This window comes from Cervus canadensis, chromosome 18 (assembly GCF_019320065.1).
Source record: "Cervus canadensis isolate Bull #8, Minnesota chromosome 18, ASM1932006v1, whole genome shotgun sequence".
Taxonomy (NCBI): domain Eukaryota; kingdom Metazoa; phylum Chordata; class Mammalia; order Artiodactyla; family Cervidae; genus Cervus; species Cervus canadensis.
Window position 1 is genome coordinate 41,426,490 of NC_057403.1, and position 26,858 is coordinate 41,453,347.

Sequence of the window (26,858 nt, forward strand, 5' to 3'; positions counted from 1 at the left end):
AGCACCCTGCACACACACCAGTCGGCCTCTGTTTAGTCACACATGAATTGTGGAGGGTCCATGCATCCTGCCCTAGGTGGCCAAGACTGGCCCACGGGGCAGTGGAAGCAAAGGGGTAAGTCACCAAGGCTGGTTTGGTGCTGACAAGGTCCCAGGGACCCTCTCCCTCACCTCCAGCCCAGATTTAGGAAAGAGCTGTGGTCTAGTAGGCCTTTCAGGCCAGGCCTGGTGGACTGTGCCCCTGTGCCGAGGGGCTAGGTACCCGCATCCCCGCAGGCGTGCCCCTCCTGGGTTTCTGGTCTGCACTGCAGCTCCAAACCCAGCCCCTTCCCTCCCTCCCGCCCTCCCTCCCTCGGCATGTCTGGCCACCCTGCCTGGGCCTGTGGAGGCTTCAGGCAAAGCCAGGAGTCCCTTCTGTCCCTCCCTGAACAGCAGCTGTTCTCCTGAAACCCCACAGAGCAGTGTGGCCGCCAGTCAGGGAGCCAGACAGTTCTTCATCCCGGAAGGTGGACGTGAGAAGGAGGTAGGAGGGGATGAGAGGAAGGAGGCCAGGGAAGCTCACAGGTGCTGCTGAGTGTCCACCCAGCTTGCCCAGCAGCGGCCAAGGCGGGGGCATACCTGTCTGCTCCAAGGAGTGACCGCTGGCAGAGGACAGCCTGCAGGGGCTGGCAGACTTCTGATCCCCTATGAGCGCTGGTTCAGGCTTCTTTGGGCAGGACCCCCAGGAAGGAAGCATGTTTGCATCAGGAACCTGTAGGTGCATCTGTAAAAGTTGAAACAGGAGTTCTGTGAAACAGCACCCCACCCTTAGTGCCAGTGAGGCTCAGTGAGGTCTGCGCTCTCACTTCCTTCATTGTTTTTAAACTGGACATGAGCCACAGACTTGATTTGATAACCTACTGTTGATTGCGCTGAGCTGTCGTTAGGTTCCTCCTGCAGGGGAGTCACTAAGGGGCTCCCGGTGTCCTCTCCCTGGCCTGTGGCCTGACTGGCACCCAGGTGGGGGCCTCGCCTCACCAGCTCCCGACCTGGTCTCTCCCGCAGGCCCCAACTCCTTCACAGAAGCCGTGGCTTATATCCAGGCCCAGTATGAGAGCAAGAACAAGTCCGCCCACAAGGAGATCTACACCCATGTCACCTGTGCCACCGACACCAACAACATCCAGTTTGTCTTTGATGCTGTGACGGACGTCATCATCGCCAAAAACCTCCGGGGCTGTGGCCTCTACTGAGCCCTGGCCTTGCTGCCCAGCCGCCCACCGCCCTGCTGCCCCAGCCCACCCTGGAGCCCTCACTCCGCCACCTCCCAGCCCATTCTCTGCCCTCGACAAGGAAGTACCCGTGGCTGGCACCAGGGGGGTGGACAGGAAGCGCCCTCCATGGCCACCCTGGCCCCAGACACCAGAACACGTGGTAACGGGGCTGGTCGGGATGCCGAGCGCCCACACCTGCCGCGATGGGCAGCTCGCCAGCCTCTGCTTCGTCGTTGCTGGGTGTTTTCCCTGGGGGAGGGGGCTGTGGGGTCAAGGCCGCCGTCCAGCCCCGAGTGGGTGTGTGTTCTACATGTGGTGATTCACGCTCGAAGTCTTGGGGTCTCCTCCTGTCGTCTGAGGCTGTGCCGGGGTGGGGGCGGTGGGAGCCACTGCTTAGCTTTTCTTGGGGTCTCTCTGGTCGAGGGCAGCGCCGTCACCAAAAAGCCAGGGTGGGACCAGGCCACCCACCAGCCGTGTGGGGTCTGGGGGTGCTCAGGCCTCGGCCAGTGCTCCTCCTCCCCTTGGATCTCCGCTCCCAGACACCAGCCCTTCTTTCTCTGGGCTCCCCAATACCCTCCTGGGGAACCCTCACCCCCGACTCTCATAGGTCTGCAAATGCTTCTGAGACTGACTTCTTGCAGAGGTGTATGGGGGGTAGTGGGAAGGGTCAAGTCCCGCGGTGCCTGGACAGAAGTCTGGGGGGAAGGCCATGGTGGGGGGAGGCCCAGGGGAAGTGGCACTTGTGTTGACTGCCGTGGGGGCCTCACACCCCGCCTTTGCAGGCGCCGGGGTGGTTCCTCTGCCTCTCCCCTCAGCCAGGTCTCAGGCAGCCACTCTGGAGTGTGAGCGGATGTGCTTTTTTGTCTTGAATTCAGGGTGAATCCAGTGCAAACCTGCCGAGGCCACAGGGGGCCTGGGGACTGGAGATCCTGGTGTGGAGGAGGCCCAGGGGAGGTGTGGACACAGGCCCTGTAGCCCGTGTTCCAGCCTCCTCCTGTCTTGGTGAAGAAATAGGAGAATCTGTTCACACCTTTTGGGGTCCTGCCAGCTCAGGGGGCAAAGGAGGGCACGTGGACGGGCCCACCACACTAGCGTGCCCTGTGAGGGTCGCAGCCTGGCCCACACACACCCAGTCAGTCCCCTCCTCTGCACCGAGAGTCCTCAGACCGCTTGGAGGAGCTTTGCTCCTGAGATACCTGCGCAGAAAAGGGTGGGGTGACTCCTGGTGAGTCAGGCCCTGGCTGGCCTGGGATGGTGAACACACCTCCCTCTCTCTCCTGGGTGCCCCTAGCTGGCTAATGCAGCCAACCCACAGCCTGGCAGACACCCCATGTGCCTGGGTGGCGGCTCTGCCCCTTGAATGACGGCTCTGCCTGGGGAGACATACGTGCCCATGGGAAGAGAGGGGCTGCCCCTCGAGGCGACTCAGCTCCTCCCTCCTCAGGCCCCCCGCTCCTCCAGTCCCGACACTGGGCTCTGCTCGGTCCTGGGTCAGGCAGGACCCCCGAACTCCCAGCGCAGCCCCGACTGCCCTGCAGCCAGGAGCCCTGGGCTTCTTGTTTCCCACAGGCAGAATTCTGGGTGGTGCACGGGAGAGCCAGGGCACCTGCCCTAGTGCCCAGTGCCCGCAGGGGTGGCTGAGCCCGGTCCCCCAGCTGGCTCTCCGCTGCTGCCCCTGGTCTCGTGGGAACTCGCCAGGCATCCAGGCCACAGGAACCACCCTGCCAGCCCAGGTCCGTTTCGGTCTTGTCTGCCTTGCTGTGTGCTGTACCTTGTACCAGGTGCTGGGTCGTGGCAGAGGTCAGGGCCCTGGAGCCAACTGCCTCCATGTCCTGTGTAGGCAGCCTGGGCCTGTCAGGCCATCTGGCCCAGTGCTGAAAACGTCACCATTATTTCCGGGCACCACCACCCTGGGTATGACCAACTGTGCCCCTCCGTCCGCCCTGTGACCTCAGGCTCAAAAGCAGCTGACCAGCCCCATCTCTAAGGCCATCGTCCTGGAGGTGGGGGTCACCAGCTCTCCTGGGCAGCAGGCAGGTGGGAGGGCCCCAGACCCCAGCCCACCCTCCTGCAGCATTGGGAGGCTGGGAGCGGGGTGCCTGGGGCCTTCCTGCCCCTCCGTCCCCTGGGTGGCCTGCCCTGTCTCTGCCCTGCTCAGCTTCTTGTGCTGTTCCTGCCCTCCGACCCCGGCCTGCCCAGGGGTCCCTGGCTGTCTAGTCACGGCCCCCATGAAGCAGGTGTCTGGGCTGAAATTCCTTCCTGTCCACTGCGTCTCCCATCCGCATCATCCCAGGCGGCTCCACCCTGACTGAGGAGGAGCACCTGAAGTGACAGATGAGTTTCGGCTCCGTCGTGGGGGTGGGGGTGCTGGGGGCGGTGTTTTGAGTGACCAGACAGGGTGGCCCCGTGTGCACGCCCCAGAGGCCATGCTTCAGCCCTCTGAGCGCCTCTTGTCATCAGGCCAAAGGGAACCTGAATCTGGGAGGGGTGCCCGCGCCGAGCCCGTGAAGGCTGCGCCTGCCGTCTGGATGCCCGTGGGCTGCGTCTGTGTCCTGCGCCGATTGCCCTGGAAAGAGCCAGCGCTTGGCCTTCCTGCCAAGAACAGGGAGAGGCCCCAAGGCGCTCTGGCCTGACTGGAGGGGGCAGTGCCCGAGGCCCGCAGATGGGCTCGGTGGAGCCTGTGGGCTCTGCCCTGAGGAGGGGGCAGGGTCTGCCCCAGCCCTGAGCAGACAGCACGGCTCGGGGCCTCTCGCCAACAGCTCGGACATTATGGTTCTGGGGCCTCCTTCCACGGAGCACTAGGGGCCTACGGCCCTGGCCCCGTCCGCTCTGGCAGTAGCAGAGCTTGGGTGCTCGTGGCCACATGCTCCGACTGTGGGGGCAGGAGGCACTGCTCAGGCAGACAACCACCCCGGTATCTGGCGCCAGGATACCCCGGTATCTGGACCTCCCAGCTGCCCCCACCCCATATCCAGCTCCACGCCCCAGTGACAAACTGGAGACACCGCTGCCCCCACAACAGTCCTCTGTGACTCCGCAAGTGCCCTCCCTACCCAGAGCACCCACAACCAGGCTGTCCGTAAACCCTCAGTGGGGAGGACCCAGGCCTCAGCTCGCCCAGGCCCTTCCCTTCTGCCGGGGTGAGTCCTACAAGGTGAGAGGTCATCCCCTGGCTTCACCCCGCCCTGCCCTGTGACAGTTTCTGCCTGGTGGGTGATCCTGCCGGTTCTCCACTCTGGCCCGCCTCTCTCCTGGCCCCTCCCTCTTCCTCTGGCCTGACCCAGGGCAGGCCAAGCACATGCCTTTGGTGAGGAAACCCACCGCAGTCGGGCCCCGGCCTTTCCTCCAGACCAGACAGTGTCCTGCCCCCTCTCTGAGAGGTGGGGCACATGGAGCCGCCTCTGGTGGCCTCTGCCCTTCCCTGAGCCTTCTGGATGCCTTCAGGCGCAGCCTGGCAGTTCTCAGAAACTGAGGCCCGAGGCTCTGGCTCCAGGGCCACCGGAGATTCAACCTGGGGTGCCAGAGGCCAGCACCCCCAGACAGTCTCCCCGATGTCAGCCCACAGGCCTACAGAGAGAAGGGTCCAGCCGCCCACAGCAACGAGGCCTGACAGGACAGCCAGGTCAGGAACAGGGTCTGTGAGCTGCTGCCCCCGACTCCACCCCCACCCCCAGAAAGGCGAGTCTCAGCCCTCTGGCCCAGGAGCAAAGTAAGGCCTTCCCTTGGGGCTCCAGGCAGACCCTAACCCAACAAGTGAAGGCCCCTGCTGGGGGAGGGCCTGGCCCGGGGAAGAAGCAGAGAAGGCCCACCCAGGCCGCATGCACCCAGACCCCCAGCCTGAACGCACAGCCCGTTCCCTGCAGAGCCAGCGGCTCACAGGCACTGCTGTCCTGTGGTCTGTCCTCTCCTCTTTGCCCCCCACACCCCTGCACCCCCGTTCCTGCCGCCTCCCCGAGCAGCCAGGCCCTTCACCTCCCTGTCTCCTCTGCCTCGGTCCCCCTGCGTCCTCCTCTCCCCATGCCCCGCAGAGGTGGACCTGGGCACGCCCCTTCCTTCCTAGCAAACCTCCTCTCTTAGGTACAGTGGTCCCACCCCCCACCCCCCCACCCCATATTAACTGTAATTTTGTAAGAAGAGTGACCCGTTGGTTTAATAAATCTCTAGTCACTGTAATAATTTATTGGCTGCCGTAATGTATTTATTAGTCACCACCATTAATAAAAAGTGCCAGCTTTTTCTAGCGTGAGTGTGGTGTGTTGTATCAGTGCCTAGGTTGCTTCCACCGGGTAACCCCCCGCCTGCCCCGTGTCCTGGGGCTGGACTGCGGGTCGCCCAGCAGAGGGCACAGTGCCCCAGGGCAGGAGGATTCCAGGCGCCAGGGGTGTGGTGAGGGCAGAGGCTGCCCTGTCCGTCCAGAGGGCTTGGCGCCGGCCACTGGCCACACTCTGCTGGCGAGTGGGAGAGACAGGAAGGTGACGCTGAGCAGGGGTGGGTGCCATCGCCTGACTGTGACCCCTGGCTTCCTTCTCTTCTCTCAGATGTTGACATCTCTTCTGAACGTGCTCTGGCGTCTGTGTTCTCTGGGCAAGCATGTACGGACAGGCTGGGCTCTCGGCTCCTTGGCAGTGGGTTCCAGTGGGTTCAGAGTGATGAGCAGTGAGGCCTGCGGGGTGAGGAGGGGGTCTCAGCGCCGGCGCCTCCCCTCCCCACCACCGTCCCTGCATCTTCCTCCATCCAGGCTCACTCCCCAGGTCCGACCAGGGACCCTCACTGCCTCCGGGCCCCTCTCCTGGTCTGTGCCGCTCGCTCGCTCGGAACCAGGACCTCTCCACGTGTGTGCATTTTCTCTCCGTGACTAGACTGTGAGCTCTCCACGAGCAGAAGCCTGTGTTGGTCATTCCTGCAGCCCCACAGAGGGCTGCATACAGAGCCCGCTCAGCAGCCCCGGGGCGGGGAGGGGCCGAGCCTTAGCCGAGTGGGACTTGAAACGGGGCAGCTGGCCTGAATCGCTCCTTCAGACCAACGCTTGGCGGCCTCCAGACCTTTCAGCCCAGCCCATGTGCCATATGGTCAGAGTCCCCACTCTCAGCTCAGGTCTCCCTGGTGGCCTCTTCTGGTCCCGGGAGTGCCCTGGGCCTGTGTCCCCAACACGCGCCCCCCGCCCCCACGTCTGTAGATCAAGTTGAGCTAGTTGGGCAGCGAGGTGGGACCTTGCCGCTGGCCGTGGGCTTCCATCTTGTGGTTGAGCAGCTGTAGGCCGAGGTGCTGCTGTGTGGTGGGGAGGTGTTTCCTGTTGAATCCTTGGCTCGGAGCAGCTCTGCTCTGCTTCCCTGGCGGTCCGGGGACCCTGGGTGTTCCCAGCCCTGGCCCTGAGCAGCATCTGCTTGACCTCCCAGGAAACCTCCGCCTGCCGCCTTCTGAACAGGCTCCACTGAAATGGCACCGGGTGGAAGCATCACGTGTTTTTTCCACTGGAGTGTGACTATGCAGTGACCGACCAGCAGAAACTGGGGTGGGGATTGAGAATGAAACGGACTGGTTGAGGCCAGGAGGGTAGTAAGACCATAGGAGTCTGCTGGATTTGTGCGGCAAAGTGGAAGGACCATGCTATTTACTACAGGTCCCAGAGGCTGCAGTAAAACCGTTGTCTAGGGGCAGCTGAGACCCGAGACCACCCCCTCCACCAACTGGCTTTGGCTGTAAGAGCAAGGGTTTAGTGCCAATACCCCTTCCAGGTCACCAGTCTGACAACCCAGCCATGCAAGAGATGACCAAAGACACGCGGCCCTCTGACCATTTATTCTGGCGCCCACAGGCTACTCACACTGGCCGGAGAGACCCACTGTGTGGCAGAAGCTGTGGTCTGGCCCAGAGTCGGGGGCATGTCTCTGTCCTTCCCGGTCCCAGCCCTGTCACCTCAGTGTCCCCTAAGGATTAATGGGTTAAATGACACGAGGCAGGGAAGAGCTGGCGGAGTGGGACTCGGTGACAGGTGGTGGTCACTTCACATTCAAGCAGCCCACTCAGCTCCACTGACTGCTCGTCTGTCTCCGGGGATAACGCCCAGGGACACCCACACCACTGCTTTGCTCTCTCCTGTCATTTGCTTCAGTCTTCTTACTTCAGAAGGAGCATGCAGCCAGGAATTACTCCTGGGCTTGAGCTGCAGACCCCACAGTCTGGGCTTGGGGATCAGACAGGGGGTCCCCCTTCCCCCGAAGAGGTAGTTCACGAGGGAGCCACCTTCCCATGCATAAACGGGTTAGTTCACCGAGAAGGGGCTGCCGAGAAACAGGTTAGAATAAGGCCGTCCTTGCCCAGGGCAGAAGGCTGTCCCCAGGGTCCTGCTTGATTGGGAGTGCACATCCTTTTCGTTCGTTTGCTAAATGAACTCCTGTGTGCAAAGCAGTGCTGCACGGCTTTCAGCTCTCATGACCTGAACTCTGGTTGAGCTTGAGCCAGCGCGAGGGGGTGCGGCCATCCTCCAGGCATGCCCGCAAGCAGCCTGGGCTGTAGCGTCTCCCCAGTCCCCGGGGGATGCTGGCAGGAGCCTGGCGTGACTTCTCCCCTCAGGCCACAGGAGGGGCCTGGAGCCCCTCTCCACTCCCAGAGGACACCCCCGCCCACAGGATAGGCCCAGCAGGAAAGGTGTGGCCCGGAAGGCCAGAGCACAGCTCTCAGGCTCCTGTCCAGCAATCCCCCCAACACAGGCACGTGTGCGCACACACACACATGCACATACAAATACACACATGCTCATACACAGACACCTGGGGGCCACACACACGCACACACAGACGCAGGGAGACCCTCTCGTGGCTGCAGGCTCTGCAGACGGGAGGGTTGGGCTCCTTGTCCTCAGCGTCTCCCGAGGGAGCCCTGGTTGGTTCCCCGTCCCGTCTCTGCCACCGGCCCCGAGACAGGGGGTGTGGGTTGCTCTGAACACTGGACACAAGCAGCGCCGTGCCGTGCGGGATGATCTGCCTGTCGGCCTTCCAAGGAGCTGTGGGGGCCCAGAAGCCCCTCCTGAGCTGCCAGGTGGCCCCGAGCCTCCCTTTCCTGCCTAACTGTCGTCTTCTCTTTCCCTGTCTCCCTGTCTGTCCCTCTCGCTGTCTGTCTGGCCCTCTCCGCCCCCTACCCCGCCTGGGGCTGCAGAACCGCATGCACGAGTCTCTCATGCTCTTCGACTCCATCTGTAACAACAAGTTCTTCATCGATACCTCCATCATTCTCTTCCTCAACAAGAAAGATCTCTTTGGGGAGAAGATCAAGAAGTCACCTCTGACCATCTGCTTTCCCGAGTACACAGGTGGGTGCCGCGTGGACCTGCCAGGGACCCGCGTCTCCCGGGCATCTGGCAGGTGGGGCGGGGATAGAAGAGGCAAGGGTGCCGCCCTGGGCGTGGTGGGAAATGAACCCTTAGGATGCTCGCATGTTGTGACCAGGTGACTTGGAGGGATATGGCAGGATCGGGAGGCCGGACTGCCCCCCAGTTTCCCCCTCTGCTTTCGTCCTGGCCTCCCATCTCCCCAGTACCCCTCCTTAACTCCTGCCCTGGGCCTCTGCTGGGCCACATGGCCCTTTTGCCTGCACTAGAGAGGGTGCAAATGTGCCCGGTGAGTGGGGCCTGGGCCGCCTCAGCCCTGCGTTTCTCTGCTCCAGGCATCAGCCCAGCTCCCTGCCTCCACCAGCATCCCACCTGTCCTCTCCTGCTTTCCCTCCATCCTGGGCTTTTCCCCAATCAAACCACCCTGACTCTGCAGGCCTCCTCCCACCCTGCCTGCCTGCCTCTCTTCCACGCCTTCTCAGGGGCTTTTCCTTCCCAGCTGGCTCCATGGGAGTGTGTCACACATCCCTGTGATGAGGCTGTCTCTGGCGGCTGATGGAGGCTGGCTTGTAGGATGGCCCGGCTCTGAGCTGCTGCTTAAAGGCTAGCGCAGCACTGATGGGAGGTCAGAGCCCAGCCTTTGTCGCCCTGGGGACTGGGAAGCTTCTAGAGGCTCCTCGGGTGGCAGCAGAGGATGTGTCCCAGGTGGGCTCAGTCGGGAACCCTCTCTCCCTGACAGCCCCAGGGCGTAGGCTCAGCTCCCAGGGCGACATGGGTCCTCAAATCCAGCCCGATTCCAGGAGCAATGGATGCTGCCCCCCAACCCCCGCCAACCTCCTCCATTACTGGGGAGAGTCCGCCCTCACCCTTGGGTGTGGAGGAGGGTGCACTGGCCTGTTCTGAGCACTGCCTGTCTCCCCCATGTGAACCTGCCGGCTCCCCGCCCTCCCTAGGCTGTAGGGAGGCTGAGGCAGCCTCTGGAGCCAGACCACACCCTGGGGCAGGTTAGTCGCCTATGTGTGTGCCATCCGGGCCCCACTGTGGACAGGAACCCCCACTGCTTGGGGGAGCGCGGGGAGGAATGGAGAGGATGGCACCCGGGGCCAGGCCTGCGCCACGCCTGCCATCAGCACCTCAGTACCATCCAGAGGATGGACACCACGGACGGGGCACTGGCCGTGTTTGGGGTGCCCTCTGCAGAGCGGGGCGAGTCCAGGCGGGCACAGGACGGGGCCGGGGTGGATGGAGCCAGGCCTTATCCCCTCTTGGCAGCCACCTCTCCCGGCCCCAGCGAGGACCTTCAGGACCTGCTCGGGTCTTCAGAGAGTTGTGGTGACTGGATGGGGCTCGGCAGGCCCTCTCAGGCCAGTGCCACCTCCGAGGGCTCTTCCTTGGTCCCCAGGGACCTGGTGCCCCTGGAGCCCAGTTCAGGACACAGCCCAAGGCGTGGTCAGGCTCATTGCCAGGTTGTGTAGGGTGCTGGATGCGCCCAGGTGAAGTCGGTCTGACTCTGGGAAACACTTGAGTTCTTCAGGATCTCCCGAGGGATCCAGTTTGAGTTTGGAGAACATGATGGATGACAAATGGTCAATGAGGTGGCCCCTGGGGGTGCCTAGGCCTGTGGGGATGACAGCTAGAGGGGCTGGGTGGGCAGGTGGGGGTCGGGATGTCTCAGGGGAGCTCTGAGGGACCGTCGGGCTGTGTAAGGGCACTGACTCAGTGGACGCTGAGAAGGTAGGAACGGGGCACCCTCAGAGTCCCTTCTGGCACTTTTCACCTCGACGGTGCCGTCTTGGCCCCCCCTGCACGGGAGGACCCTTGGTGGGGTCCTCCCTGGGGCTGTGTCTAGTCCCTGAGCTGCCCCCAACTTAATGGCTTCACTGGTGGCCAGCCAGCGGTGGAGCTGAGGAGGCTTTCTGCTCTGTGGGCTGTCCAGAGCTGGTCTCTGTCCTGACCCCCACCCAGAGGTGTCCCCACCCCTTAGCCTTGATCCCTCACATTTAATTATCTGGCTGCAGACACTTTCCAGTGCCCAAGCCACAGACCCCCCTGTGACTCACATGCAGCCACTGGAGACTAGGGCAGCCGAGGGGGGCAGGGGAGGTGTAGCTGCCCACCCTTAATGTCAGACTGTATCATTTCCCTGCTGGCCAGGTCCTAGGGGCACTGAAGAAAATGGGGCGGCTATACTTGGATGGGCTTTTAGGCAATTCTGGGTTGGTCCATGTTTTTTTTTTTTACATTGATTGAAAACTACAGAATAGAGATACGGGGCTTGGGTTGCAGCTGGTGGGCAAACTGTCCTTATGCCATCCACAGATATCCCCACCAGACCCCAGTCAGGATCAAAGGAGCTCCAAGGAATTGGGGGGGGCAGTGGGGCCCCAGTTGGTATTACAATACCACCAGCCCCTCAAACTTCCCACCTGGGGATGGAGGGTACCCATGCCCCCTGTCCTGGCCACTCACTTTAAGCATGGGGACTGTTTAAAGACAGTCCCTGCCCTACTGGTGGAGGAAGCATTCAGGAAAGTGTGGGCATGGCGCCCCGCACGCCCAGAGCCAGCACACCACCCGAAATACCTGCAGCAGGAGCAACAGGACTGGTTTGGACCAGGGCTGAGCGTTGTGAAGGGCGGACCCGCCGGCCTCAGGGTGCTCTTCTAGAAGGCGGAAAGGCTAGCCTGTGGCCACTGTCCGCCCAGGGCCCCTGGGGGGACTGCTTGTGAATACAGAGGGAAAGACCTGGGAAAGCTAGGCGATCGCTCAGCTGTGTGTGGTTTTTAACGTGAGCTGCGACTCTGCCTTGGAGGAGGGCCCCAGGCAGCCTCCTGGAGAAGGTCACGGCCAAGTCTCCAGCCCACCCAGCCCCAAGCCCGCTCTCACCAGGGCCTCCCTCCACCCCCTGCTCTGTCTCTTTACAGGCTCCAACACCTATGAAGATGCCGCCGCCTACATCCAAGCACAATTTGAAAGCAAAAACCGCTCACCCAACAAAGAAATTTATTGTCACATGACTTGTGCCACAGACACGAATAATATCCAGGTGGTATTCGACGCCGTCACCGACATCATCATTGCCAACAACCTCCGGGGCTGCGGCTTGTACTGACCTCTTGTCCTGTATAGCAACCTATTTGGTAATGATTCCAGCACTCACAGAAAAGCTTGCACACATACACACACACCCCCGCCCCCGCCCCCACTAACAAATGCAAGTTGGTAAACAAACTCCAAAAAGGCATAACAAACCTTATATATATAGACAAATATATATTAAAGTTTTTTTAGTCTGTACTAGAAAGAGCTTCAGACAGAACTAACCACCATTCCATTGCTCATCAATTTCCTGGGACAGCACCTGAGCGTGCACTTATGCGCGTACACACACACACACACACACACACACACACACACACACACACGCACTGCGATACAAGTCCTGATTTGGGAGTCCATCCTTTTAAGAACAGTCACATGCTTTCACACTCTTGAGACCCATTTCTGTGAGCAGGGGGAGGGCGAGGAAAGCCCTGGCCTCAGTCCAGCCTTTTCTCGGCTTCCACCCACTCAGGCTGCGTGCTCTCGGTTCTGTCCTGCATTTGTGTGAATTCCAAAACTGTTTTCTAAAAAATGGCCAGCACCCCAAATGTCTCCCTGCCCCATACTTTCCAACAAGAGAAAACTTAAGGATGCTTCTCTTTTGGGTGGCGGAGGTTGTTAACTTCAAGAATTTAGAAGAATCATTGCTCCGATCAATCCACTGTCTCCTGAGTTTTCTTTATTCATGTTAACAAGGCAAGAGTCAGAGAAAAGGGAGACTTGGTCTGCTTCCCACCTGCAGCTGAGGGGAGGGGCCGTCACAGAGTCACCTGCAGAGCTGAAGCCGCTCCTCAGGCTCCCCCTCCAAAAGGGTGGGGGAAAGAGAATGTAGAGAAGGGGCAGGAGCAGCCAAGGGGGGAACTGGTCTGCAGACCTGGCCGGGGCAGGGTCCTTGGGGGTAAGGCCTCCCAGGGGGGCCAGGGCAAGGCTTCCCTTGGGTTCCGGATCCCTCTGCAATGCTGCCCCACCCTGCCCCCACCCCCATGTCATTAAACACGCTGAAGGGTTTTTCGGTCGGTTGGTTGGTTGGTGTTCTAAATCAAGGAAAATGGTCCGACTGGACCCCTTGTCTCTCTCTCTACAGACTGCTTCACGGACTCTTTGCTGTTGACGTTGATCTCCTGGTAGCATGACCTTTTGGCCTTTGTAAGACACACAGCCTTTCTGTATCAAGCCCCCTGTCTAACCTACGACCCAGAGTGACTGACGGCTGTGTATTTCTCTAGAATGCTGTAGAATTCGGTTTTAGTTTGAGTCTTTACATTTAGAATTTGAAAGGAAAGGAAGAACATTTCTCATGTGCTTTGTAGCGTTTAAAAAAAAAAAAAGAGGATAAAGGAAAACTCACCATCTCATCCATCTTTTTTTTTTTTCCTTTGTGAAATAAACATACACACCTGCAGCCTCGCCCACCCCACCCCACCTGCAGAGGTGCCACCTGTCCACACCCTGGGCGCTGGTTCCCGGGCCTGTGCTCAGGCCCCGCTTTCCCAATGCAGCCTCAGCACCCACAGCACCCCTCCTCCGCCCCGCCCTGAGCCATACGCTCACTCCGGGTTTGTATAGATAAAGCACAGCTCTCTCTGGCCAGTAGCTGCCCCCAAAGGATACAGAACATATACATAAATAGAGCCCAATAGAAAACAGTTTTCCCCTCATTCCCTTCCTAGAGTCCCTTTATCATTTTTTTTTTAAGTTGTTTTAGGTTTTGGTTTTCTTTTTGTCCTGATAAGCACTATGTATTACACACCAGATCAGCTTTCGTAGTCTCTGGGAACCGGGTTGTGGTTTTTCCTGCTGACATTTCCGCTTCTCCGTCTCAGATGGATGCTCCGTGTGTGTGTGTGTGTGTGTGTGCGCGCACCCCTCCCTTTCCTTTGTTTCAGTGACCTGTGTTCGCTCTTTCTCATGTGGGGATGTTTGTGCTGCAGATAAAAAACAAAAATTTTTAAATACCACAAGATGGAAAAAAAAAACAAAAAAAATTAAAAAAAAAAAAGATGGAATGTAATGTTTACATGAAAGCCACAGTTCTCATGATCAGTCCAATGTCATTTCTACTTTGACTAGTATCCAAACCCCAAACCTCTTCACAGTTCACTTTTAAGACAATATTTGCTGAAGAAGACCAGTCACAGCCATTTCAGATAAAGAGACAAAAAGACAAAACACAAAAAATTTAAAATGCAGAAAAAAAAAAAAAAAAACTTGGAAAAAAAAAAAAGGAAAAAAAAAGCCCACGGGTCTTTCTAAGCCTTTCTATTCCCAATCGGTGAGGTTTCTGTGATATCTTACACACTGCCAGTCTACTTCTCTGACTAATGGAAAATTCATGTGTAGCTCAATAAAGAGAATGTTTGTCTGTATTCCTGAGTCTTCCCCTCGGGCTTCATTCTGACAGGAAAGGGAAGGAGGGGCTTGACTGGGCCACAGACCCTGGGAGGCTGGTGCGTAGGGTTGTGAGTGCCGGATTAAGGAGCCTTCATCCCGGACCTTCCCCACGCCTGTGTCAGTGCTGCCATCCAGGAGGAACCGGCTGAGCGCAGCCACCTGGGAGCAGGGTGGGTAGACGAATGGGCCACTCTGGGCGGCAGTGCCCCCTTCCTCCTGGTCCAGCACCTCCTCATTGGAAGGGCAGGTAATCCCGTCTCCTGCTAATACATGATCCTGTGCCCAGGGGCTCCACCACAGCATAACAGGTGATCCCAAGGATGAGGCCGAACTGCCCCAGCCCCCTGCACCCAAAGGCTCCTGTGCACTCACTCAGACGTCTTAAAAAGCCTCCCCGGTTGTACCTGGATGCTGGCAGTCCCCAGCAGGCTGAACACACACGGGACAACTGACACCAGCACAGCCTGGTACACGGAATTGGCTCTCGATTCCCCTGGGTTGCCACGTTTCTGCTGCAATTAAACTGCAAGTCAGTTGAGACTGGGGACCTGGAGGAAACACAGCTCGGCAAAATCCTTGCGTCATGTCCTTGGATCACTTAGTAGCCAAGCAGTCAAGTGCTCCACCCAGGAGATGGCAGGGGCTGGGTGAGGTCAGTTAAGCGGACTCCTCCACACACCAGCAGCCCGGGAAGGCCTCTCCCTGGCACTGCCAGTGGCCTTTTAAATCTGGTGAGGATGGAGGGGAGGGGCTGACACTGCTGCAGAGATCATGGAGTAACAAGACACTAGTCCCTTTATATTACTAAGAATGGATCCAGGAGCTCCTTAGCCAGGACAAGCCCGCTGGTGAGCCAGCCAGGCCCGGCCCTTCCCCAGGGCTTTTCCCACCAGCTTCCCTCACCCCAACTTATCTGCAGAAGGAGGCGCACCATCTCAGTTGATGGGAAGCCTGCGCTCTCAGGACTTGACTGAGAAGCTTGACTTCAGGACACGGGTCTGGGGGCGTGTTACAGATGAAAAGCTGAAGGATGCCATGGTTTCTACACGTGGCATCACCTGAATTTCTCAAAAAAGGAGCCACAGGGTAACAGGGTTCTTGCCTAATTTGTTAGTTCTATAGCTAAGAACAACAGACATTTCTTTGCCCTGTCTTACTTAAAAAGGAATCCAGAAGCATTTTGCTTGGGAAGGGTGCAGGGAAAGACCAATTCAATTATTAGAACAAGAAACGTGGGCGTGGAGCCTATGCGGCATGGTTTCCAGACGCTCCACAAGCGACTCTAATGTGCAGTCAGGTTCAGAACCACTCCTAAGGAAAAGAAGGGGTGAGGAGACGGGAGATGAAGGCGTCCCGAGGCAGGCAGGCTGTGTTGTCCGTTGACTAGCTGGGCAGCAGGGCACGCACCTGTGTGTGCGAGGCCCCGCTCCACGGAGCTCTCACCAGAGGACCACACCTGCTGGTCAAAGATCGAAGGGCACACGCTCTACCCAGCTCAAGTGGGAAGCCAGGTCCATGAGGCCACCTGTGCACCCAGAATTCACATCAAAGAACTACAACATCCACAAGGATCATGGATCTCTATGGCACATAAAAGCCTCAAAGTTGGGGGGTGGGGGACAGGGAGGAACCAAACTGGGAACCCAAGATGTCAAAAGAAAATGGAGATTCATTTTTCCAGAAGAGCCCAGAGAGGGCAAGGGCACCTCCACCACCGCTCACAGAGCACCCAAACACCCTCGGTTTACAAACCTGAGCCAGCTGCCTGGCCTCCACAGCGGCGCATGCTGGAGAAGCTGGCACAGCCAAGGGGCTGGGGGCTGGGGGCCACCCCATGGAATTGGGGGGCTGGCCTAGCATCCTGTCCTTGCCTTTAGTCCGTCTCAGATATCGCCAAGAAGTGACAGAAGCCAAGAGACAGTAAGTGTACAGAATCCTTTCCTGTGCAAGTGTAAAATCTAAGGGTGAATTTAGGACTTCTCTTTTGGGGTGATTTTAAAGGCATGTCTCCCCTCTGTGATCACTGTCATATATCTCAGGACCCTCTAAAATTGACTCCAAAACATTCTCTCTTTTCACACATCTGAAACACATGGAATTGGTATCATCTTTATAGGTGCACATCATACACACATACAAAATTGTAAGGCAAAACCCACCAACCAAAACAAGACACACAAAATCAAAACACAATCTAATTTCTGCACTTCTGAAGAAAACTGCCTTAGCTCCAAGCCACACACAACACACTAGGACAGTTTGCTTTTTATTATTGTTGTTGTTGTTTTACAATAAAAACAAATAGCTATGCTCTCAGCAAAACAATTTTAAAAAGAAAAAAAAAAATCACAGAAATTTACTAACAGCATTTCAAGATAAGGCTTTTGAAAGATTTATTGAAATAAATTATCTCAGACTAAACACGTACTTATCGCTCTATTTTCAGTTACTTCTCAATATCCTAAAAACTTTGTTATGTAAAATACATTTAACTTTGCCAATTTTAGGTAATACTGGATTCTTCCCAAAAGGACTACCATAAAACTATGTTTTCAAACATTAAAAAAAAAACACCTTAATCCAGTAGGACATAAAACTGAACTACGTAAGCTATGATTGCGTGTTTCAAACCCTTCAAGTGAAATTTGTCAAGGATTTGAAAAAGTTCAGACCTGGGTCTGCTCCAAGGCAGGTGGACACAACACCTTACCTTTTAACCAACACAGCTATGAAAATGAAGGGTTCCAGGGAAGAAAGATACAAAAGGTATCATTTATTTCTTCAGTGAAGCCCTCCAAGAAATACTCTCCCATCCCCCAAAGACCAAACCCACAGCCTTTGGCATTGCCTAATTGACTTTACCAAGGAATTAAAACCACAAACCAAAGCTTGCTGCTTAACCCTGTCAGTGCTGACCTTCCCCATGTCTGGGGGCAGGTGGGCAGGGAACAATGAAATACAGAGAGGAGAGGATGGACACGCAGGGTGTACTCGTAGATGGAGGAGCACCAGCATTAACGGAAGTAAAGCCAGCTCTGGACAGGGGGCTCGGAAAGTCCTGGATGTCCTGGGACACAACTGTCAGCTCCTCACACCACATCCCTGGGCTTTCCCCTGCTCTGCTCCAGGTATCGAACCAAACATGGTTTTTCCATGATGCCCAGCCAGCCCAGGGTCCAGAAGCCCGCAGCTCTGGCCTCACTCTGTAACATTTCGAATGCCTCCTCACTAAGAACAGCAGCTGGACAGCAGAAATTACCCAGTGGTGTGGAGTCAGGCTCTGGCTGTCCAACTCCACGCTGCTGTGTATGGATCCCCCTGCCTCCAACTCCCATCTGCTGCACACACACTTCCTGCCACGTTTGGAGCTAAAGACACCGGCATCTGTTATGACTTCTGCATAAGGCAGTCAGGGACACTGCCTGCTTCAGGGTCTTTGGTTGCCCACTTCCTCTTGATCCTCCCCACCCCTCCAAAGTCCAGTCAATGCAGAAGAGATCATGCCTAGAGTTAAAATGTGCAGTGTTTCTAAAGGGAAGAGAAATGTCACATAGAAAGTATTACAAAAAAGGATTAAATCTGTCAGCTGTCCAAACACTATTAAGACCACATGCTTTATACAGCGGCGATGCAGTCAAGCCCACTTCTTCACACAGCGGGCACAGCTGGGGACAGGCCTCTTCAGCGGGCCGGGCACGCGGCTCGGCGGAGGCAGCCGAGGAAGGCGAGGAAGCGCTAGGAGGTCTGCTGCTTCTGAAGTCTTCGCTCGGCCGCAGCGGCCAGCATCCTTCGACGCAGGGTCACAGGGTCAGAGGTCGTCCCTTCTGAGGGGAGGCAGCTCTCCGAGGCCGAGTCATCTTCAGAACTTCTGTTCAAGAAACGCCTACCAAAAACCAAAGGTGCGAGTGAGGGACCTGGGGAGCCCTGGAAGACAGGCACACAGAAACACACCACATGCTCCCGCAATCCCCCCTTCCCCGGCACGGCCATCAAGCTGTCACTCAGCACCACCCCATAAACAAGACACCCCTCCCTGAATGGGGGGCAGGAGGTCTCTGCAGCGGAGGCTGCTCAGCCCCTCACTCTCCTCCGCCCCCCCGCCCCCCACTAACACACACAGCGTGAAGTCCCGACTCACCAGGCTGGTGCTGGGCACTGAACCCACCCACGGGAACAGAACACCAGCCCTGTCGCCAAATGTTTAACCACCGAGTGAGTGCCTGCCAAGTCAGGGAAACATTCTCCCTCTGGCTGCCCCCACCGGGGCTGGGGCTTGCGGGGACATGGCCCGCGCTCCAAGGCTGGCCGTGCACAGAGTGGCCAAGACGGAGGACTCGGGAGCTGGGCAGCAGGCTGGCGTGAGGCCCTCGAGGCTTTGGTTTCTTCAGCTTTAAGTCTGTTTAATGGGTATAATCACCGTGCTCCCTCTTAGAGTGAAGAGAATGAGAGAAGAGCTAACATAAAGGGTCTAGAACACCCTGGCATGGAAGTGCTAACCACAGGAGTGTAGGTGAAAGTGCCCACTGGGGACGCTGGCAGCACTGGCCAGAGGTTATCCGGTGGCCCAGTATTACCAGATCCTCTGGTTTTTCAGCAGAGATTTGAAATTGGAAATTGTAAGTGACAGGTGCTAGTTCTCCAGTGCGGGCATCTATGGCAAGGGCTTTCAGACCCCGGGACTGGCTGGGAGGTGCCGCCCAATGGCACTGCAGGCCCGCTCACCTCCGCGCCTGCTGCAGGAGGTCATCCTTGCGTTGCACAAGCATGCGCTGCCTCTCGTCCGCAGACTTGGAGAAGCGGCTGCCCCGGGCCTCGAAGTCTTCCCCCTCACTGGGCTCCGCCTCCAGCTCGCTGAAGTCCAGTGCCTCCTCCAGCCGAGGACTGAGGTCCAGCGGCACCCGCTCGGTCTGGACACAGGAAGCAAGGGGTTGCTGTGAGCAGTCCGGTTCCCCACTTGACTGGAGCCCCTTGTGATGCTCTTCTAGACCCCAAAGGAGAGAGGCTGCCAGGCAGGGACCGACAAACACATGTCAGCAGACAAGGGTTCCTGATGGGCAGGGCCTGACTCACCACGGCATGTTCAACATTGGGGAGTCAGTGAAGGATTACCATATGGAAAACAGAAGCACCTCGAAACTGTACTCTCGGAAGACACACAAGTTAACTACTAATTTGCATTCTGGGAATTTTCTGTTCACCACTACTTACAGCTCTAAAATTTCAACAAGTCTTATCACATGTACTGCACAAATTTTATACCCTCACTTGACTCTGAGAACAGCTACCCTTAAGAAGGGTAAATTCTTAGTATCTTTTTTAAAACTGACATGAGATCCTATCCGTGAGTCACAGGATGTAATAATGGGACTCTCTCCATTACAGCAGCCGTGAAGGCCAAGACAATGCCCAAGGTCCTCCACAGGCTCGGTTAGGGGTCATCGGTGTTGCTCGCACTCCCAGACCCAGGCTGGCCAGCACCAGCCCAAGGCAAAGGCAGAGTTGAGGAGCAAGCGGCTGAGAGGCCTATTTTTAAGTTTCTGGTGGGAGCACTTCTTCAGCTTCTCAGCTGAGCAAGGAGTAACTTCAAGAGAATCCTGGGGCCTGACTTACATGCCCTAGACGTTGGGGGACATGGGGGCCAGTGATGACTAACACAGCTGAGAAACCTGACAGGAAGAAACTGGCTTGTAGCAGATTTAAAAAGGCTTTGACGGGAGCAACTTCAACCTCCACCAACTGTAAGGCACTGCTGTGTGTGCTTTGGGGAGGAGACATGGGTCCTACAGGAGGGTCCAGCCCGAGGCTGCTGAAAGACGGCCCAAGAGGACCACTGCGAGGGGTGAGGGGAGCCCCATCAAGTAAGGGCTGGTTGTTGAAAGACAGCCCAAGTTCAAAGGAAGAATACTCAAGGTTTCTGGTGCTAGACAGGACAGAAAGAACTCTAAAATAACAGCTGTAACACACATGTGTATGTGTGTATGTGTACACAGATGTGTGCGTGTGCACACACACACACCCCCTGGGGTCACATGGCCCATCCTAACCCTCTCTCCTCCTGAGTCTGATCCTAGAGGAGTTGGGAAGAAGAGCCAGTGAGTGGAGGTGGAGGCAGAGATGGAGGGAAGGGCATGGAAGCCCACCCTCAGGCCCTCACAGGCCTCCAAGCCTCATCCATGCAGGCCTGAGCCTGGGCAGAGGAAAGGCCTCGAATTAATGGGCAGAGCTGATCTACTGACTGGGCTAAATTGAGGTGTTTATTAAGTGACTGTTTTCCAAGAACTTATTATTTCCTGAAAACAGCCAAAAGTGTTATATAGCAAGCTTCCTTGTGAAACAAGTACTTTCCTTTCAATACATTAAAAAAAAAAAAAAAAAAAAAAGCCAGAAACCTTCAGGCTCACTCTAAAAAGCAAGCTGGGAAATCAAGACAGAAATTGAATATGCTGTACCCACAAGGACACCCAGTAAGCCCAGCATCTAAATCAGAGCTAAGCCAGCTACAAAAACTGGAAAAGCAATGATCCCCTTCTTCAGAATCCAGATACTATTTTACCAATACTGCACAACCCAGTTGCAGATTCGGATATGAACATGTTAACTCGGCAACAGATCTGAAGAAGTCTTAGGAGTTTTTAGTGTTTCCTGTTTGCAGGGAAAGACCCGTGAGGTGAAAGCAGCCGCTTCCAAACAGCCCTGACCCCCACTGAAGGGAAGCCGCTGCCGTCCTTGGACCCCATCCCTGTGTGGGGAACCCCACACATCTCTCACACACAAGGAAACGCAAAGACAGGGTTGCTTGGGGGTTTTCAGTCCCTTAAGAAAGTTTCCAGCAAGCACGATCATCGAAAAGCAACTGGGAATTACAGAAAACGGATGTGAACTGGCACCCCAGGCTGTGGGGTGAAGAGCTCGGGGTGGAGGTACCTCTGCCCTGGACCCCGGACAGGGGAGCTGTTTTCGGTTGGGGGCAGTCACCCAAGGTCACCCAGAGTGGTTATCTAGACAGATTTGGTTCCCAAGATAACCACGCTTCCCCCCACCCTGGGGGTCTCCTCTTTGTGAAATGTGTGGAAGTTCCTGCAAATGCTGAGCTCAACAAGAGAGGTGTGGGGGAGAATAACCTGATGAGCTCGGCCCTGGAGAGTGGGGCCCATGTGGTCACCCGGAGTCCCGGGCCCAGCCCCACCGCACCCTTCCTGGTGCTACACTCAAATTCACGGTGGCAGGCCGGGCCAGGAGAGCATGGCCCCTTTCTCCTCCAGGTGCTGAGGACAGTCCCCAGGGAGTGGGCTGCCGGCCACACCCGGGCACAGTGAGGCTTGTTAGCCCCACACGCTGAGACAGGACTGGCATACGGGCTGCTCACGACTCGAGCGCTCAGTCACGCCAGCATCAGAGGTGGACGACGACCGCCGCCAGGCGCCCCACCCCACTCCTCCACGCTCTAGGGCACAGGCCTTACCTGAACAGAAGCTTCTCCGTCCTCCTGCTCGCCGTTTGGCCTTTCCACGGGGCTGTTCAATGCGGGCCTGATGCTCTCTGACCGCTGGAAGAGACACCACAGCACAATGCAGAGCCGCTCCGAACTCAAGGAACCGGTACAGGGGGCCCGGGGGTGGGGGGAGGAGCTACCGCCCCGACAGGCTGAGTTCAGCCAACCCCCGGCATCCAAGACACGAGGATGCTAGCTTAATGACCGACAAAGGAGTCTGAGGCCTAAGTCCGAGCGTCATCAGTGTTAATTTCCCTTTCAGTAGTAATAACTGTACCACGGCAAGCAGGACAGACAGCACACTGTGGAAAAGCCCTGACGCGGCCATCTCATCCACCTCCTCAGCGTCCTATGAACTAGGTGCCGCTGTTCTCACGCTCAGCCAGGCTGAGACCCTGGCCGACACGGCAGACACCCCGGGACCCTGTCCTCGTCCCTGCAAGTCTCTCCCCTAGGTGCTGGCTGGCTGGTTTCTGTATTTCATTGCCCGAGGACTCACTCTGGCTGTATGAGGGAACTCTGCGCTCCTCAGAGGAAGCCCTCTGCCAACAACTGATGGGAAATGGCGTATAAACACCCTGGCTCCTCTTCCCTCAGGAGGCACGTGAATTCTACACTGGATCCTAGAAGCCTCCAGTGGCCTCGAGCTCTAGACACCCATGATGGTGACCTGTTGGACAAGTCCTTAACCCACCTCACCGTCCCACCTGCTGCCCGTGTTTCCTAGACTCCTTCCCATAGTTCCCGGAAAATGTTAGTCACTCAGTCATGTCCAACTTTGCAATCCCACGGACTACAGTCCGCCAGGCTCCTACGTCTATGGAATTCTCCAGGCAAGAATACTGGGGCGGGTAGCCATTGCCTTCTCCAGGGGATCTTCCCAAGCCAGGGATGGAACCCGGGTCTCCTGCACTGCAGGCAGATTCTTTACCATTTGAGCCACCGGGGAAGTACCGCATGGTTCCCAGAACACTTCTCAAATTAACTACTGGCATCCAAATCCTTCTCAGAGTCTGCTCCCAGAGCCACAGCCAGTTCCTACAGGTAAGGACCACAGAGCCACCTCTGATACCTCAACTCCTTTGAGTACCAATTCCAGGCTCATTCCCTCTTCAAAGATTCTCACATTTCAAGATTTTTACTAACAGCTTTCCATGTTTTGGCATATCAAAACCGAGTAATTTCTTGGTATATGATAGCCTGCATGTGGCTCAGTCACTTAGTTGTGTCTGACTCTTTGTGACCCTATGGACTGTAGTCCGCCAGGCTCCTCTGGCCATGGGATTCTCTAGGCAAGAATACTGGAGTGGGTTGCTGTTTCCTTCTCCAGGGGATCTTCCTTACCCAGGGATCCAACCCACATCTCCTGCATTGGCAGGTGGATTCTTTACCACTGAGCCACTTGGGAAGCTCTTATGATACTCTAATCACATATTCATTCCTTGGTTCTGCCAGAAAGCTTGTCTTTAAAATGTCAATACTTCTTGTACCCATCAAGGAGGTTTTATGATGGGCCCGGAGACAGGACCTGTTTTAAAAAAGTCAAAAATACAAGCCTCACACAGAGAGAAACTATACCCAGTGGAAAGTCACACTAATGTGCAAAGACAGCTGAGGACAAAAGGTGCTGTCTCCCATGGCCAGGGTTGGCAAACTGCAGCCTATAGGATAAGTTCCTCCAACGGTTTCTGTAAATAAAGTTTTACTGGAACACAGTCATGTACATTCATTTTCATGTTGTCCACGGCTACTTCAGCACTGCAGCATGGAATTAAGAAGCTACAACAGATAATGCATGGCTTGCAAGGCCTAAAATACTTCAATCTGCCTTTTATAGAAAAAGACTGCCAATCCTTGTCAAAAAGTGAACTGATACTATGACCTCCTGGACTGGTGAGGGCAGACTGGTTTGGGGGATACATCTGCATAAAAAATCAGCCAAATATCTGTGTCCTTGCCTTCAGCCAAGCCTCCTGGATGAGCCTGTTCTCAATCATAATTTGGTAGGTTAGGGAATTCACAGAAACCCTTCGTCAAATCATAAATGACACTCAGCGGTTAAGTAACTAGAAAGTTAACTTAGCAGACGAAACCTTGGTGAGGACAGAACTCCCCTGCCGTGCCTGGACCCTCAGTTTACCTGTGTGGGAAAAGGCACTTGCATCCGTCCTTCCAGAATGTTGTCTGTTGTTATTTCAACCGAGCGCGTCAGCTGCAGGTCTTGTAGTACCAGGTGGTATGGCACCTGGGGAAACATCTCTTGGATCTGATGAGCCTGCACGGAGACAAAGAGGCCACGGAAGTCGTCACTCTCAACAGTTACTCCCTGAGGTCACGGGGTGGCTCTGGGCACTGAACTCGGTGACCTGCCGTGAAAACACAAGGATGGGGGCCACCGCCATGCTGCAGGTCACCGTCACACTCAGTAGTTCTCCACAAGGCCAAAGGGAAACCTTGGTGACGGCATCAACTCCAAATAAAAAAAGCATAGAAATACGATCCTGAGGCAGACTGAATTAGAATATTCTAGCTTTAAAAAGTATTCATTTTATTCATCAATCCTGGGTTTTGGCACCAAAAAAATAAATAAATAAATAAGCTCAGTAGCAGGTATACAAACATATTCTCCTTAAAGTTATATATTCCTAGAAGGAACAACAGATGAAATTCAAATGTGTTACGTGAATATTACACTCAAAAGACTATGTACTATAAAACGGTGACAATGTTAGCTGCTCAGTCATGTCTGACTCTTTGCGACCCCACAGAGTCTAGCCTGTCAGGCTCCTCTTTTCCTGGGATTCTCCAGGCAAGAATACTGGAATGGGTTGCCATTCCCTTCTCCAGGGGATCTTCCCAACCCAGGGATCGAACCTGGGTCTCCCACATTGCAGGCAGATTCTTTATAGTCTAAGGATTCCATTTATGTGACATTCCAGAATAAGCAAAATTATAAGGGTAGAAAATTGATAGGTGGTTCCGAGAGGCAGGGGGTGGAAGCAGAAGTGATTGCAAAGGGCACAACGGAATCTGAGGGGAGGGGGAACGGAGCTGCCCTGTGTTTTCATTATGGTGCCGGTTACACTACTGAATGGGTCTGACAAAACTCATAGAGATGGTTACTAAAAACACTGAACTTACTGTAGGTAAGTTACACTTTGGCCGGGGGGGCGGGGTGGGGGGAGATTCTAAAGAATGTAATTGCTAATACTGCTCCAGAGCTGAAGTTCTCAAACTGTACTCTAGAAACGTCACGGAGGCCATCAGGGCTCTAGGTGGTCAAATGTACAGAGGGGAGCAGGCAGAGAGCTCGCACGCCACCATCTGTACTTTCATACGAGCAGCTCCAGATTTTTTTCTCATGCATGTATATTTATTTTACAAATACTTATATTCAGGGTTTTATATGTGGAAAAAGTCCCAATAATCAAAAGAAAAAATGAGGAGGAAAAATATAACTGCTTTAGGGGCACAAGAAAGTCTACTGCTGGAAGAGGACTATGTTGTGATAACTGTTGAAAGAGGGGCAATGTGTCTCAACATCAGACCGAGAGAGGAAAGACCAGGGTGAAACCTGCTTAAAGCTTTGCTTGGGGTCGTTGTTAGGGCAGAGAGGGAAAGACAAGTGTGTAGCACAGAAGGACCTGGTGCTCTGCTGTCCTGGGATCCCTGTGTTGTTTCTATGAACATGAGCTGATCATCTTTCAAAACCCAGGTCAAGTCAAAGCTAACTGGGCAACGGTCCACAACAACCTGGATAATCAAATAACATTCTTCTCTATTCATAAACAGTTCCCCCTTCGTTTCCCAAATAAAGCAAGTCCAAATCATTTCTCCCAGAAAATCCAGCAAATTATATAGTAGATCTTTATAAAAAATATATTGTGCCAGTAAATTAGTTGTGCTAAAAATAGGCTATTCCAATCCACTGTGGATGGGGAGGAAGAACACCAGGACCTGTCTGTTTAGAATTCTAAATGCATCAATTCCAAGGTAATTCTCATTCCTGGGAGGTTTATGCACCCACGGATTCTGACTTTTTTAAGGGGGCAGGTGAGGTGATCGGCCTGAAGAGCTTCAACAGCTGACTGAGCCTAAAGTACCCACGCAGAGCATCGGGGCGGCCACATTCCCAGGCCATCTGCCCTCATGACATCTCTCTCTCTCTCTCTCTCTGCTGATGACCTGGCTGAGTGCTTCACTGAGACAGCAGAAGCCAGCAGGAAGCCTGGTCTTTTTTTTTTTAATGGTCAAAATCATATACGATCACCCATCTTATCCATTTTAAGTATACAGCAGTGTTAACTACACACACACTGCTGTGCAAGACATCCCCAGAATACCTTCATCTTGGCAAAACCACAACACCCACGGAACAGCAGCTCCCCACTCCCTCTTCCCCAGGCAGCCATTCTACTTCCTGTTTCTAAGAGTCTGACTAATTTAGATACCTCATGTGAGTGGAATCACACAGTAACTAGCTGATTTCACTTAGCACAATATCCTCAAAGTTTTTTGGTTGGCTGAATCATACTCCCATTGTGTGAACAGACCATGTTCATAATCCATTCATTGCTTATGGACACGTAGGCTGCTTCTACCTAAATGGTTACTATTAGCCATGCCTTTTTAAAAAACTGTATATCAAAATGACACGCCTGCAGCCATGTCCATCCCTCCCCCAACCAAGGTGACTGCGTCTCTCCCGGCTCTGGCGCCCAGCCCACCCTCCACCTCCAGAACTGCGCCTTCAGTTAACTTTGTTCTGTACCATTAATCTCTCCCCTTCTAGTGATCACTCCTATCTGCATACCAAGCATGCGTCAGAATCTCTTTAAAAAGACTCTTGGGTACAGAAAAGAACGAAAAGCAGGGTCTCAAAGAGATATTTGTACACCCATATTCATAGTCCCATTACTCACGATAGCTAAAACATGGAAGCAACTCAAGTGTCCACTGACAGATGAACGGATGAGCCAAATGTGGTCTATCCATACAAGGGGATATTTACTTAACCTTAAGAAGGAAGGAAACTCTGACACATCACAGCTGAACCTTGAGGACATTAAGCTTAGTAAAATAAGCCAGTCACACACACAAAAAAATTTATGATTCTGCTTACATGAGGTCCCTAAAGTAGTCAAATTCATAGAGAAAGAAAGGAGAATGGTGGTTGCCAGAGGCTAGGAAGGAGGGAACGGGGAGTTACTGCTTATTGGGTTTGGGGCTTCAGTTTTGCAAGATGATGAGTTCTGGAAATGGATGGTGGTAAGAGTTGCATAAAAACATGAAT

General features: G+C 55.2%; 2 protein-coding genes across 3 annotated transcripts in view; one reads left to right on the top strand and one right to left on the bottom strand.

Moving 5' to 3' along the window:
- The window catches only part of GNAO1 (G protein subunit alpha o1), a 176,369-nt gene extending 162,321 nt beyond the window's left edge, over nt 1-14,048 (top strand). The window contains exons 7-9 of one of the 2 annotated variants that reach the window (XM_043434841.1): nt 8,409-8,562; nt 11,505-11,720; nt 12,767-14,048. In XM_043434841.1, coding sequence (XP_043290776.1) covers nt 8,409-8,562; nt 11,505-11,692 — 342 coding nt within the window. In that variant the 3' untranslated portion in view covers nt 11,693-11,720; nt 12,767-14,048. Of the gene's footprint in view, nt 1-1,044; nt 5,489-8,408; nt 8,563-11,504; nt 11,721-12,766 lie in introns of those variants that run through there. The other variant, XM_043434843.1, reaches the window with a different exon arrangement.
- Nucleotides 14,049-16,326: 2,278 nt separating this feature from the next.
- The window catches only part of AMFR (autocrine motility factor receptor), a 40,137-nt gene continuing 29,605 nt past the window's right edge, over nt 16,327-26,858 (bottom strand). Inside the window, exons 11-14 of the mRNA XM_043434832.1 lie at nt 23,706-23,840; nt 21,536-21,619; nt 18,796-18,980; nt 16,327-17,956 (exon numbers count right to left, since the gene is read on the bottom strand). Coding sequence (XP_043290767.1) covers nt 17,809-17,956; nt 18,796-18,980; nt 21,536-21,619; nt 23,706-23,840 — 552 coding nt within the window. The 3' untranslated portion in view covers nt 16,327-17,808. The remainder of the gene's footprint in view (nt 17,957-18,795; nt 18,981-21,535; nt 21,620-23,705; nt 23,841-26,858) is intronic.